Source organism: Neolamprologus brichardi, chromosome 1 (assembly GCF_056152115.1).
Source record: "Neolamprologus brichardi isolate AB-2024 chromosome 1, ASM5615211v1, whole genome shotgun sequence".
NCBI lineage: Eukaryota > Metazoa > Chordata > Actinopteri > Cichliformes > Cichlidae > Neolamprologus > Neolamprologus brichardi.
Window position 1 is genome coordinate 29,263,328 of NC_142104.1, and position 15,653 is coordinate 29,278,980.

General features: G+C 39.5%; 1 protein-coding gene across 4 annotated transcripts in view; it reads left to right on the forward strand.

Annotated features, from left to right (window-relative positions):
• Positions 1–15,653, forward strand: part of myo9aa (myosin IXAa) — a 99,263-nt gene that overhangs the window by 43,233 nt on the left and 40,377 nt on the right. For all 4 annotated transcript variants that reach the window (XM_087840650.1, XM_087840654.1, XM_087840659.1 and 1 more), the window contains exons 3-6: positions 9,941–10,035; positions 10,138–10,200; positions 11,706–11,805; positions 14,234–14,287. In XM_087840650.1, coding sequence (XP_087696776.1) covers positions 9,941–10,035; positions 10,138–10,200; positions 11,706–11,805; positions 14,234–14,287 — 312 coding nt within the window. The remainder of the gene's footprint in view (positions 1–9,940; positions 10,036–10,137; positions 10,201–11,705; positions 11,806–14,233; positions 14,288–15,653) is intronic.

A 15,653-nucleotide genomic window follows, 5' to 3' on the forward strand; every position in this document is an offset into this window, starting at 1 on the left:
TAAGTGTTTAAATACATTGGTCTGCTCGTGGCAAATGCACAGTAATGAACATCCATCCCTCCATCCCTCCATCCCTCCCTCCGGTGACTAATATGAAGACAAGTGAATGCTCAAACTCATGGACAGTTCAGTAGAAACCCAGCAGGACCAAGTTAGTGTCAGTTTCTGAATTAAGCACTCTTGATACTGCATGTTTTCAAGCTGGTTGGTGTTTAACAGCTAACACTAAGCTACTGCTGAGTTTTCTATAGATGAACCAAGCGTTGGAAATTTGTTTCCTGGTTTTCTAATTAAGTTGTTTCCACCTTAAGCTGATATGATCTGACATGACTACTTACTCATTTCATATTCACTAACTACGTTGCATGAATGAAAAACACCAGTTTGCTTTCCTAATTATCTTGCGTGTCCGTCCACACTGTAGGCGTTATCTTGATTGAGGACTTGTTTCCCCATAGTTCACAAGTGAGCTGAAAAGTTCCTTTAAACTTCATGAGATTCCTTTTTGTCCCCCCCCCCCCCCCCCCCAACGTTTTTCATTCCGATTCCTTCCTCATTTACCTGATCTTATTACCACGTGGAAACACTGCACTATTGTTTACCAACGAATGTTCCAGTAACGTTGGTGCTGAAACAAGAAGCTTCCAGGTCCCGTTGGTTCTGTCATCCTTTGTGGCCATTTTAAGTTTTAGGAAAGTCACTCGTGTGGCTCGTACTTCCACATTTAACTTTTTTCTAATGAAAATTGAGAACACTCATGTAACGCAAGCCCAAAAATTCAAGTTGAGGATTTTTTGTTTTTAATGAAATGAAACTGTGTTTACGCTTTTGTAGCAGTGTTTGAAAGGAACCTGCGATTTACAGAAAAACAAGCCATTCGCAGCAGATAGTGACCTCACACCGCAAAGGACTGTAAGTTGAGTCGTTTAGTTACACTGCAGAAGAATGTGGCTGAACTTGTTTTTGGAAGAATACAGAAAGGCAGACATTTATCGTCGTTTTCTGTGTTCGCAAATGTGTATCTAGAATACATCTCATCAAAACCTTTTAAGTGATTACACGGATACGTCATAGATAAATTGACCAAACATATCAACCTTCACCATTTTTTTTTACTAAACATTTTCACAAAATGTCAAAGTCAGACAGGATTTTAAAAACAATACACCACATTCCTATGTTTAATAAATTAAAAAAGGTGATTATTTTATTTTGTTTACCGAAAACCTTCATTCATCGCCTCTGTTGATCCAATTTTGGGACACACAAATAATAATTTGTATAATTATAATTACACATAATCACAAAGGAGGCTGCTGCTTTTCAATCCTGTATCTTATTTGTTAATGATCTTCAGTAACTCCGTTGATTGGAAACACATTTCAGTATGAAGTCTCATAGAGCGATGCTACATTCATTAGTTTACTTTGGGCTAGCTAAGAGGGGATTTGGCAGTTTAGTTACTAAACCCATTTGGATAATCAAATGTGTTTAAGGCACTTTGACAGTGCATCATTTGTGATTGTTGTTTTATTTTAAAATCCTAAGATAAATGAAATGCTTGCAGTCCTGAGTTTTTATTTGTTTTGTTTATTGTAGTTTTCGCTTCTGAGCCCTTCCACAGATAGTAACCCATGTGCCAGCAGTGAAAATGGAGAATTCATTGACTGCTGTTATTGTTTTGAATAAGTTGTTCTCTGAGGTGTTTTGTCTGCTCTCCGTCTCATCCTCTTCCTGTTTAGTTTGTTGTGCTCTGGACTTTTCATTGTGTTTTCGTTGTGGTCGTTCGGTTTTCTGTCCCCTATCGAACCGTCCACTATAGCAATATTGTAATTATAACCACTGGTGTACAAAAATGAAACAGAACGTCTGCCGTTGCTTGTTGTATGTTTGCCTGTTTGTTTGTTTTCATGGTGTGTGAGAGAAAGTGGAGGAGTAAGTGAAATCCGTAGAAACACAAATAAAGTGGGGGTGAGATGCCAGAGGAAGCCAGTCAGAGGAAGCTGACCACACACACACAAACACACAAACACGTCTTTATTGCAGATAAGGAATGACTTGGCAGATCTCTGTGCCGACTCTCTGCTGAAGAAAACTAGTAAACAGGCTGCCACACACTGAAGCATTTTCTTAAGGTCATGACTAGGAAGAAAATAGATCTGGTATGGTTTGACACTGAACTTTAGACCTCAGCGTGTTGATGCTCAGGGTTTTGTATACTCAGATTGTCATGTTTTTCTTTGCACGAGCCTTCCATTGAAGCAGCAACTAAAACGTTTTTCTGGCTGTGTTGGCAGCTCTATTAATATACACACATAGGTTTTTTTTCTACCCTACCACTGTTAGTAATTATCGCACATTTCCGTGTCTTCTCTTTAGGTTAAATGTGAATCACAAAGTCTGGCCTTAAATCTTTGCATGCTCTCTGCATGGGAATTGGATACATTAGCTTGTGCATATCCTGCTTGTTATTAGTCGATCCACCCAATTTCCTGAGTTTTTGTTTGGGGTCTCATTTTCCAAAAACCGTGAAATAAGGGAGAATTGCTTGCTTACACAACCTGAGGACTCACCAGTCTACAACTTATGGAACAGCAAGGGAAATGAATTTGTAATTTCAAGTTTCAGTAGAGTTTATGATTTGCTTCTGTCTAAAGGATCCTATTTTTCCCCATGACTCATCTTCTCTGATTGAGAGAAGTTTATGTTTTATGAGAGATGACTGTAATAACAGAGGTGTCCTGGAGAGCAATGATTATTTTTCTATTACGCCTGCCTTTCATCTCCATCGCTGTGACTAATGCGCACTTCCTCCTTAGTAATACAGGAGTTTCTGATTGAGCCAAATACTTCAGTCCTGCATTGTTATGATCAAAAGGCCACTGCGTTTTCTCTGACTTTATACTTTATACTGCTTTATTGCAAAGTGATATAATTCATGTCTGTCCATAAAATATAAAGCTGAAGCAAGCAGCTGGTCAGTGTAACTTAAAGAATACACAGACTGCAGTTCCTATAATGTGCTGGTTTTGCTGCCCTCCAAGCTATCCGAGAGACTATGTCCTGAGTATATCCTGGGCCCTCTTCTCAGTTGGACATGCCTAAAACACCTCACCTACGAAGTGGATCAGGCATCTAAATTTGATGACCAACATACCCCTTTCAATGTGTGTGTATATATACAGTATGTAGTGCTTTTCTACTCCATCTGAGCACTTTTCCCCCCAGTTTTTTTGCAAATACTTTCTTTCCAACATTCACACACATTCATACTCCAATGGATGCATCGGAGAGCAACTTGGGATTAGTATCTTGCCCAAGGATATTTGGCGTGCAGATTGGACCACTACTTTTATCTGTGATCTCATTCTTTTGCTCACCCACAGCTTCTGGTCATAGATAGGGTGGGAATGTAGATTGACCAGTAGAACAATGTCTTTATTTTCCATCACAACAGACCTGTAAAGTGTCTGCATCACTGCAAAGTGATCATTCTGTCCCTTTGCTGCTTAACTTCCCCCTCCTTTACTTGGCTTGAAAGAAAGGGGAAAACTGGGAGGGGGGAGCTTGGGAATTTTTGTCATTTTTGTAGTAATGATTACAAACAGGAGGAACAGCTAGCCTAGCTTTGTGGAATTTGGAATCTGCCATCATGCAGATCTGAAGGGCACTGATTAAAATGTTACATGTTTGTTTGATATTATCTGTAAAAATGTGGGTTTTTCAGTTAGGCTCTCTGCCCACGTATGTCCCCAAATGTTGTCAAACTATTGCTTTAAAACCAGCTCACCTGTCGTGATACTTTTTATGGCATATTGGTGATTGAAATGTCACATTTCTCAATATTATGCTTAAACAGTATTTGAAGCACACAATTTGAAAAAGGTGAAATGACAAATCTTGTAACACCCTTGATTTCTTAGGAAGTCACTCCCACTTTGTGAACTGCTGCTTTGGTTCATTTAATACAGTGGAAATGTGTTATCCGCCCAGTGACCGAGTCCTTCATACTGTGAAACATGATTTATAAGGTTACCTCACCGTTGATTGAATGAAAGAATTTGGCCACCAGACAAAGTAAACATAATTTCTTCGCGTTTGCTTTGCCTCTTCGGTTCAGTTACTGTGAAACATGTGACCGAAACACAGTAATCATTGTAGTTATACTGTAAGAAGATATGTTTATGTAGTAAAAATGTGTCAATTTTGCATGGAATTTTAAATGTAATACTGATCATCTTATTTTTCCAAGCTGGAAAAACATCCCAGAACCAGTGGCCCTTTGCAAATGTTACGCAAATACTTGATCACAGTCTGACGTTCCTTGTTTTTAACCTATAGGTCGACTTGTGATAATCATCGACCTTTTGCACACACAGTTAGTCAGGATAAACTGATAAGACTCCAGTTTCAACTAAATTTGAAGCTGAAATTGTCTGAGATAGCAAAGTTTTCAAAAAACGCAAGCAAACAACTGCTGGGATTTCTGGCAGTCAATTCAAGTTTGAGTTGCACAACCTGCCAATCTTCACATCTATATTGCTCATTTCAGTAGACCATCAGATTTGCTCTTGTGGGTGTTTGTAATGGTGGAGATTTATGGAACACGTAGTGTGTGATAGTAGGATCCAGAGGAATGTTATAAAAAGCTCCCTTATAGGAGAAGACCAAACAAAAGGTTTCTGATTGTTCTGTACAAAATTAATACATTATTTTTGCAACTAAAAAGAAATGTTTTTTCATTACTGATTAATTGGACACTCATTTTCCTGACTGGGCAATGAATGATTAGGTGTATAAAATATCTCAAAGTGGTGATAAATCACTTCGTCCACTATAATTTTTTCTAAGTTGACGATGACATCACATCATTTTCAACTCCAAAAATGTTCAGTCCAAAAAATCCAAAGACAAGTAGCCAAGTCCTTGCAATGCAGACAGTACAGACAGTAAGAAAATAATAAAGCCATCAAATGATTAAAAAATGTATCAAAAATGTTTTCAGTTGATTAAGGTGATCATTTGACTAGAAGATAAAGCTTTGTAAACATAAACCTCTTGCCAGTCAAAACATATTCATATTGCAGTAGTAAATAAACACATTGCCTGTAAATGCTACTGAGGCCGCATTGAGCCCACAGTCTGGAAACAAATCTGACCATATAGATGTGAAGTATCCTGCACCACCCAAGCAAAAAGACAGCATTAGATTTAAATGAACAGCTTGATTACAGCAGCCTCGGTCAGGTGCTGAATAGGGGGGTAACTGCAGCTATTAAACCACAGCTTGCTAGCATCAACACTCTGAACTTTTTAGTATCCAGATGTTAGCATTTAGCTCAACTCCCTTTATACTGCCTGAGGTGACAAGTATCCAAACAAGTTTTTATTCTTGGTCACTCATACTATCCATCGCTCCTTTATGTACTGTCATGCACATTTATTTTCTTTATTACACAGAGGTGAAAAGCCCTTTAAAGGTTTTACGGTGACAGTTAAACCTGTACACATCCTACCTCAAACACTTTTTTGCACATTGTTTTGACAGTTGCAGCCGCTGCCAGTACCCACATCCCACCGTGCTTTCACTTAGCTGGTGGCTGCAGATCTCCCCTGTGGTTAAACAGCCACTGTGGCCACAGTCCGCTGTGCCCAGCACAGCTTTAGGTGTGAGGCTGCAAGGTTCATGATTATGAATTGGTCTCTGGAGAGCTTTATCTGCCCACACACACTGCGACACACACTGGGTCAAGTCAGCTGCTCTTTCACTTCATGTTTACATCCTGTCCACATAGTGTGGTTGATGAGTTGGCCTGGTAGTAGGGTCCGAAAAGGATATGAATCTGCACAGGATGAATGAGCAATACTACACTGACTCACATAGAACACTGAGTTATTTTCTCTGTAGCTGCTGTAAAAGAAGGAATGCAGAACATTTGGTGACATGTCCCTAAATGAATTTGTAGTACGACAGAAGAATGCTCTTTTCATGCCATTGCCCATTTGATTGAGGCACTTTGAAATTCAGACAAAGAGCGGCTCTGTGTATTTTGGGGCCATGCTGTCACATGACCTCTAAACACAATCCAGTGTGGAAATGTACTTGTAGCCCCTAAGCAGTTGTTGACTTGCTAAAAGATAATCCCTTTGTGAGTCAAATGAAGCACTCTTTTGTCTCTACTCTATCTGAGAAGCTAGCGTGACCCCCCTCCATTCATTCGAATTACTTCCAACTTTCTCTACAGACTCTCCATCCTCTCCTCTCCTCTCCTCTCCTCTCCTCTCCTCTCCTCTCCTCTCCTCAAGAAGCAGCCAATGAAATCATCCTCATATTATGTTAAGTTAAATGTTTTTTTTTGACAAAAATATATTGGGTACTTTGCTATAGTGGATATTGAAATAGAAATGAAATTAATCAGATTCATGAGCCTTTTTAAAAATATTGGAAAGAATAGCCTTATAGCTCATCTACATTATTTAGGGATACACTACACTATAATTTTAGGTCTGAGAGGAGGGTTTTTTGTTTTTTACAAGTTATTAAAAATCCACGTTGGTATTGGGGGTGGAAAAATGTTATAGTAGTACAATACTGCAAGTGAGATTGCATGAATTTTTGGTGTCAAAATATCAATTAACATGACAGGACATTTGATATATTAGAAGTAGGAAACGGGAACCACTGGAAACTCAAAGCTACGTTTAACTACGTTTGAGGAAAGTGATTGACATGATGAGTGTATGGTATTGCTTGAGAAAGGAATGGGTGAGAAGTGGAAATTAGGCTTACCTACACAATCAAGTCTGGAAAGTTTGCATCAACTCTACGGATAGTGAGTGAAAATGCTTCAGATATTAATATATTTCAAATGGCAATGAGTTAGATCCCAACTAAGTTATCGGTAGCTATTTGTTAGTCTACTGGTATCAATGTCTATATCAATCTTCTATCAGAATATCGGATTTTCAAATCGCCAAATATCGGTATCGTCATCGGTCTTAAAAATCCTATATCAGCTGGGTTCATTAGAGAATTGTGGTAAATTGAAATTACCATTGGTTTCTACACTACACAAATAGTCACCAACCAAATACTGAGTTCCAGCAATAGAAAGTAAATGAATTTTAAAGACACAGTTTACGAGACTTAATTTAAAAGGTTTCCTCATAGTTAAATTCTGTAGAGTGTTTGTGCTTTACTTACTAAAGCATAACATCATCCCTGTGGCATCCTCCCTGTCTGTGCTCCCCGTAATGACTTTGACCGAGCCTGTATTTGGACACATTACACCCAGAACACACTGGCACCATCTCAAGTCTGTCATTGGGCTGCCTTTGGCTCAGTTTATGGTCTGAAGCCAAGAATAATGTTGTTGACCTAGTGGAGTCACTGAAACGGTGCGAATCATGTCTGTACAAACCGCTTTAGTCATGATGCGTCTTTGAGCCGTGGAAGTGGAAGGAAAAAAAGAGCTACCCAGAAAAAACCACTCTGCGCTATAAATCTTTTACGTATTATATGCTTGTTATTGTTGTTTATGTGGTTTCAGCCCTTGTTACCTCAGCTTGCCTTCCTGTCCTCTTGAGCTTAAGTTACTGACTTAGATTTCCAAGAATAACTGTTGACACCTCCCATACGAGAAGGTTGGAGAACATATTTGCATTATTGTGGGCTGTTTGTGTAGGTGGAAAGCGCAAGAGTGCAGTAAAATATTTGCATTTGAGACCAAGTTTCTGAAACCAGAATTTGTCTTGTTGCTAATTTACATTGGTGTCTGTTAGGGAGAAAAACAGTTTACACCCTGATTATTATACAGATGGATTTTCTCTGTTGGCATGCTACTGTAGATTGCTGTTTGCTGCTGCTGTAACTCAGGAAATTCTTGTGATTATGTAAGCCCATTGTGACAAATATTTATGGTAATGTATTCTTAGAAATTGAAATGTTTGGAAGTAGCACAGTGATTTAATGATAGCTGGCTCTTACTGATGACTTATTCACTCTATTTTGCGTTTATACATTGGAACTTAATGTCCACGGTGAGAAACTCCTTCCCTGGAGGTCAATTATAACTCATCTCTCCTGCTGGGAGATTTGTGTTTTATTACTGTTGATATGGAGCTAGCCAAGTTTAGAAAGACTAAAATCTTTAGGTTGTAAAAATGTCGTCTTCAACGATATGAGTCTTTTCTTTTACATAGACCAGGTGGATGAACGCACAGTGGCTAAAATATTTTTCAGTGTTTTTAGTTTTTCCACATCCTACTTCCTGCTAGCCCAACACAAAAAAAGCACTGAAAGGTCCAATACCTGACCTGTCTGCTCACTCTGAAAGCAGCATGAGTGCTTTTGGGTTCGTTTTTTATTGGCTATCTACTTTCCAGTAGGAAGCTCGTACTACTCCGGAGCGCTGAGTGATGTTAGTCTGTCCTCGTCTGACCTGGAGTTCCTGAAGCAGGCAGGTTAGCCAGTTCAGAGACAGACAAAGTGGTGAACAACATGCCAGCTCCTCTGGAAGGCGTCACATTTCGAAATCCACATTCTGGGATGCGAAGTGATACAGTCACTGTTCTTTAGTTTGACCCCGTTTGCTCGTTTCTTTGTCCAGACAGTGGAGTTAAATATGTTTTTCCACTGTGTCTGCCTTTTTAATGATTTCTTCTGCCTTATGAGTCAGAGACGAGAGGCAAGTTTGTAGCTTTGATCCAGAGGTTTGAGCCAGTGTCAGCCGGTAATAGAGGCCAACTAAGTTCTCTATCACCACGATTCTCAAAAGCATCTAAATGGGTTGTTGTTCGTAAACTTCAGTGGGACAGAGCCTAACCTTTAGATACTTTTAGACAAAGTGTTGGTCTGATTAAGAGATGTTCAGTTTATCTGGACTGAATTATCTGTCTCTGCAGTATATGTACCAAAATGATTTAACTTCAGCTAGTACACCTTGTGTGCATTGTTCCTGGAGGAAACTGCATGCTGTAAATTAATTGTCACTGACTAATTTCTCAAGGAACCGTGACTAGAAAAAACCTACCACCTCACCTTGTGATGCTTCGCCGTGTTGGTTGTTTACGACTGGAAAAGGTAGTTGTGCCCTGAAGTTTCCATCTGTATTGCATAGCAACAGCCTTATTGATAACACGATGGCCTACCCTGGACCAAAACAACATATTTTTCAAATGCAGGAGAAATTTTGTGATGGATGAAGCTCTTAAATTTGTGGATTACGATTAGCCTGAAGCCCAGTAATTTTGCACATTAGCTTGGCGTTAGCTGTCTCCTTGCATGTTTGGGAAGTTAGAAAGTGCCGTGGGCGAAGGGTGGGGTAAGGGAGGGGTGTTTTCCCGTTTCACAGACGGAGAGCTCGGGACAGCTCTAAGTGATTCACTGAGGAATTTGTTTACTTGTGGTAGAGCTACAAATAACTATAGGGCTTATATAGGGCGAAAAACGACTTCCCCTTCAGGCAGCCATACAACATAAACAGAGCTGTGAGGGGAAATACTGGACTGTCTTATTAAAGCACAAACGCTACACATGTTCCACACAGCCACATGGATCCCATTACTCACTGAGGAGCTTTTTTTTTCGCCCCATCAGGACTGCTGGCCATAGCTCCTTCATCCTCACTCTGGCAATTTGTCTACCGCTGGCTTTAATAGATCCTAAAAACATGTTATTAATCAGTCTCGGACCAATGCTGTTAGAAACTATGTGAGAGGAAAAGCTTCCTCTGTGGCATCCAGACGGACAGTGTCTCAAGACGATGTTTGGCCTCCTGCCAGACGCTTTGCGTTCTTGATCCATAAACAAGTTATCCACACCTTAAAGTGGACTCTGTTCTTGGTCTCAGTGACCCTTGTGCAAGATGCTGTATGCAATATGTAGCCTTTCTCATTAATTTGTTTACATCTTACCACATGTTCCTCTTTTCCCGTGTAGGCATTTGGGAATGCAAAGACAGCACATAACAACAACTCCAGTCGCTTTGGGAAGTTCATTCAGGTGAACTACCAGGAGAGCGGCACTGTGAGAGGGTAAGAACCCAGAACCAAATTATTATTAATGTCCAAATAAAATAAGAAATAATGTTAAAGTCAACCACTCTTCTTGTACTTTTTTTTTTTTTTTTTAAACAGAGCTTACGTGGAGAAATACCTCTTGGAGAAGTCAAGACTGGTCTATCAAGAGCACAATGAACGGTGAGCGCATCTCAGAAATGCAGATTCTTATCAAAAGCCCTCATATGAACAGCAGAAGTACATTTGGCGAGCAGGACTGGGCTGGGTTGCTGTGACGTACATTTAACACAAAACATGCATGCACCAAATCAAAGATGATAAGCTTGTGTAAAAAAAAAAATCAGTAATTAGCAGTAAGGCCAGCGAACTTTTATTGTACTATATTTGTAACATTTCAACAAAACCTATTAATACTCATTTTAATCCAATCTTGCAAATTGAGTGTTATAACACAAACAAGTGAGTTTTTCTTAAAGCTGCATATATTTCACAAAAAAGCTGGCATCAGAATGTCTGTTGAAGATGCCAAAGTTTAAATAGACGACGAAATTAATTAGTGGGCGCAGTAATATGTTTGATAGTTGGTGGAGTGCACAGTCGGCCCCTTTTGCTAGCTGCCTCTGAGATGGATTTAAGGTCCATAAAAACTTTTGAAGTGTGCATTTAAAGAGAATTTTGGTCGAACAGCAAACTTTTTCTCTCTAACCTTTCCACTTCAGCCCGACTCTGTCAGAAACAGAATGCACACGCAGATAAATAATCTGATGGAAGTGAGAAGTCGTGGTTGTTTTTCAGTCAATAATTTGATCCCTCTCCAAGACATCGGTTTCACAAGTAGTTTAGCAAGATGGTTTTCTCCAAGAAGTCAGTATAGCTCAGTAGGTAGCTATACTGATCATGGGGTAGAGTGGTCACCCCATGATCAGAAGGTCGGGGGTTCGAATCCACTAAACTGCTACCCTGAGGTACCCCTGAGCAAGGTACCGTCCCTACACACTGCTCCCCGGGCGCCTGCTTAGTGGCTGCCCACTGCTTCACTGAGTGAATGGGTCAAATGCAGAGAAAAACAAGTAATTTCCCCACGGGGATCAATAAAGTATACATTATTATTATTATTAGTCAACTTGTCAGTTTTCACACCACATGAATTGAAACGAAACCTGTAAGATGAAATTTGAAACCCCTCTCTATAGTTGTTCCAGTTTTAAATACTAACAATGCTAAAATTACCATGCTGACATTCTAGCCTGCTGAACATAACAAGCCTGTTTCCAAAATAACATGCAAAGCACTGTATACTGTATTGCTGGATGTCAGGAGTTTGCTGTGCTTACTGCACTCAAAGTAAAGTCCTGCATCCCACTCAGTTAGTTTGCTAAAAATGAGCATGTTCATGGCAATGATTAATACAGTAACTGATCGGCTGCTAAAAGCATAGGGTTTTGTTTTTATTTTTATTTTTTTTTTGGGGGGGGGGGGCATAGGTGATTAAGCTTTTTTGGTACATGGGGGATAATATCCATCTCAGTGGAAAGAACATAAGATTAGGAACGTTGTAGATGGAGATAAACTTCTTAACCATTTCCAGAAACAGATGTGGTGTTTTTATAATTTAAAAAAACACTGTAAAGTTTGAACTAATTGAGTTACAATGTAATAATTTTTTGTTTCTTTGTTTTTTTTAGAAACTACCATGTGTTTTACTACCTGCTGGCAGGAGCAAGTGAAGAAGAGAGGAAAGCCTTTCACCTCAAGAAGCCTGAAGAATACCATTACCTCAGTCAGGTGGGACCTTTAGCATCAGGCACTGCAGACTTGATCTTACACTAGCCGTGCCTTGTGATGTGATGTTTGTTATAGTTTTCATTTATCTGTAACGTTATAAATGTCGTCAGCATGTGTGAAATATTAACACTGGGGGAAAATAGTTTTTTGACACGTGCTGCACTGCTGTCCTTCACATACACCCTATCTAAAATGTTCAGCTGTTTCAGGGACAGACACAGCGTCTTAATTTGTTTGCTTTTCATTTTGACTTCTTGTAGGCATAGCTGCACGCACTGTATAGTAGGTTTGTCTTCACTTCCGTCTTTATTTACATTTTTTTTTTTTGTTCATGCAGTGAGGCAACCTCACTGCTTCACTTCTGCTGACAAAAACACACCAAATGGTATTCGTCCCCCATCTCTGTTGCTCTGTTGTCCTAAAGGAAAACGGGTTTCACATAACTATGAAATGAAGCCACAACAAACACACAAATAGTCAGTCTGCATATGAAATGCGGATGTTTTGTAAAATTTAAAGCGTCTCCGTTTCCGAGCTTGACATTTAGACGACCAGCGACCTCCCCTCCTCCAAAGTCCTCATGCCTACGCAGAAGAGAGCAGGGAATTCCTCCCATTCCTCCCAGCCACTGATGTGCACATGCAAACATGCGTGCGCTCGTACACACACACACACACACACACACACACACACACACACACACACACACACACACACACACACTCTGTTCATGCCCTTGTATTTTCCCCTTCTCTTCTATTTTGGGAACCACATGTGAATATATTATAATATAAATGTAAATTATAACTCCCAAGCTAGAGCTCTTGCATGAATTTCAGTGTTCACACAAGGAATCAAGTTTTTACTGTGTGCATGTGTTTGTGTGCGTATAAGAAGAAACTGAAATTTATTTATGAAGTAACTTTCACACACTGTCACAAAGCAGTGTACACAATATATATTCCCTTAAAATTATTTTCTTCCAGAGTAACATCGTGCAGCATCACGTTGTACCGCAGCTAAAAGAAACAAAGTTCCCCAAGGAGGTGCACTTAAGGACACCCTCACTGAGGCTCGTTGATTATATGCTGAAAAATTACAGAATGCACAGATGAGCAGATAGCAGTTGTTGCATGAAATAATGTGAATCTGGTACTCTACTGCGAATCCTGCGTTTTTGCAGCAGTGCCTGCTCACAATCTGGAAATGCAGTAATTACTTTAATCTACATAAATCTGTGGTTGTTAATTGCTGCCTGGGGTTTGTTATCTGCAACAATGTGTCTGCAGGTTGAGTTTCATACCTCATCAACAACCCTGTTTAAAAAAAAAAAAAACCAAAACCCCCCCCCAAAAACAAAACACAAGTAATTGACATGAGCAAGTTGAAGTTTAACTTTACTGACTGAAAAATCGCAAAGAATTTGACGATTTTATAATCTGCCGTGCATAATATCATTAAAACATTCAGAGAATTTCGTAGTCTCTGTACCAAGGGTAACACTGAGAAAACTCCAGCATGCAAAGAAACTACATGGAGAGAAGGCAGCAGTATTTCTAAGCTTATTTAAGATGGTCTGAAAGAAAAGGTTTTTCTGACAAATCAAAATTTAAGCTGAAACGAAGGGAACCATCCAGGCTGTTATCAACACACAGTTTAAAAGCCAGCATCCATAATGGCGTGGGGGTAGCTTGAACATCAGCAAAGTGCTATAAATGCTGAATGATTTATAAAGGTTTTTGAGCAACATATGCTGCCATCCAGACTGTTCTTTTTCAGTAAAGCCAGTCCTTATTTCAGCACAACAATACAAAACCACAGTCTGCAGCATGGCTCAGTAGTCCAGTTCCTTCCTCAAGAAGGAAGAAAAGAAAATATTTCAATATCAAAACTGTAGCACCTGGTCCCATTAATACCAAATGTCTCATTTAGGACACGGGTAATGAAGAATTATGTTTTAACATTTGACAACAATAAAATCTAGGGTTTGGATGGCTTGCAAGAATTCAGTTCTACATTAGTAGAAATCAGTTCTTATCTTAGGAGGTAAAAAATGAGTCATAAAAAGGTATTTAAAGTTGAAGGAAAGCCAACATTCTGGTGTCTTAATATTTTTGTGTGCTGCATGTCTGGACCTCTTATTTCCTCCTGCTTTGATGTCTTAATGTGTTCAACCATAAAGTGTTTATGTGGTAGTGTCTGAGTGTGTTTTCTTTGTCTCTGTCATCACTGCTTATATGCTTAAAAGTGTTTGACTTTGAATCGTCGATGTTTGAGACTGTAACGAACAGCCTGTATCTTAACAGCACGACTTCATTGTCATTGGTCGCTCTTAAATCTGCGCTCATGTTTGACCAGTATAGTGTGTTGTCATTGGAATGCTGCTCTCTAACCTTGATCTTGCCTCCTGTAAACTCGTCATTTCCAGATGTCAAAGACAAGCCACCAACGTCATTGGGAGAGTTACTGTGAGAGTGAGCCGGTCAGTATCAGCTGTGTGTTAACTGTCCGTGTGTCTGCACGTGTTGCAGAAACCTCAGCCGGTAGATTTTGTGTCACCTGAGCACTCGCAGCTGAAGCTGCACTTCATCTGCACAGTTGCACACCTCCTCCACCCCTCCACCCACCCGTTCCTATGATTCCCTTGCTTATTTTGTTGCTTTTTGGATATTTCCTGGTTTGGGGAGCATTTATTTGTTTTTGCTTTCCCCTGTTGTACTGCTTTTGAGTTCTGGTGGTATGTCTACTCATATCCTGGCCACTGTAGCTGCCTGTGTTGCTCTATTTTTTTTCTTTTTTTTTTCTTTTTGATCGTTGACCGGTACAGTATTTCCTGCAGCACTCATTTGAATTTCCTGTCCTCCATACACTACAGAAAGTAATCTTGTGTTCAGACAATTTGTAGCATCAAAAACTTTTAACACACTCATAACTTTGATGTGTGACCTCACCTCTGAAACATGGGAAACACTGGATTGAAGAATGTCAACGATCAAAAGGTCTTCTCTCATTACTGTTGGGATTCCTTGTGTCTTTTTTGGGGTACTGCGTGTTTTTGTGAGTGTATTAAAGCATTTATAGTGATTAGAAATGCTTTTATACTTTCCATTGACATTGATAGAAGTCAATGGAAAGTTTAAGTTTTTAGCTGCAGTTCATTAATCCAGTAATATTGCAAAATATTACAAAATTCAATGCAAGTTGTTGTATAATGCTGATAATATAGGTTTGTGGGTCTTGACACTACTGAGGAGAAATGCTATAAATATACCCAGACTGCACTGTGAGTAGACAAGCGGTGATCCGTATTTTGATTGACATCTTTTATGACATCTGGAATCTTTAGACACCTTTTCACTACACTGACTGCTTTAATTGAAAAGAACTTCAAGTTTGAACAAGCAGCGTTCACATAATGCAGGTTTTGTTGACGTGGAAATGTAACACCAGAGCTTCTAATGGGTCAGTGTAAATTTCTGCTGTGAAGGAAGAGAGAAGGAAGCGAGGAGGAGGCACACTGGTGCAAGCATGAGTCTCAGCGTTCGGAGTGTTTGTGTTTCTGAGGCACAGTTTGCGATAATTATTGCAGCCATAGTGGAATGGGCCTATAAAGGAAAGAGCAGAGCTCACTTTATGGTGGGTGTATGTAGTTCAGTGAAGTACTGTGTACTTATGTAGAAACATCAAAGCATATGTTTCTAGGAACGCTCTTGTAAACAACCAATCTAGATCCAGAATGATCTAAAAGTATACTCCTGCTAGTATTCATATAGCTGCTAATTAGAATATTTCTTGTATTTAATATATTTTTCAATCACGTCATGACTTTAGTCTTGTTATGACAGTCA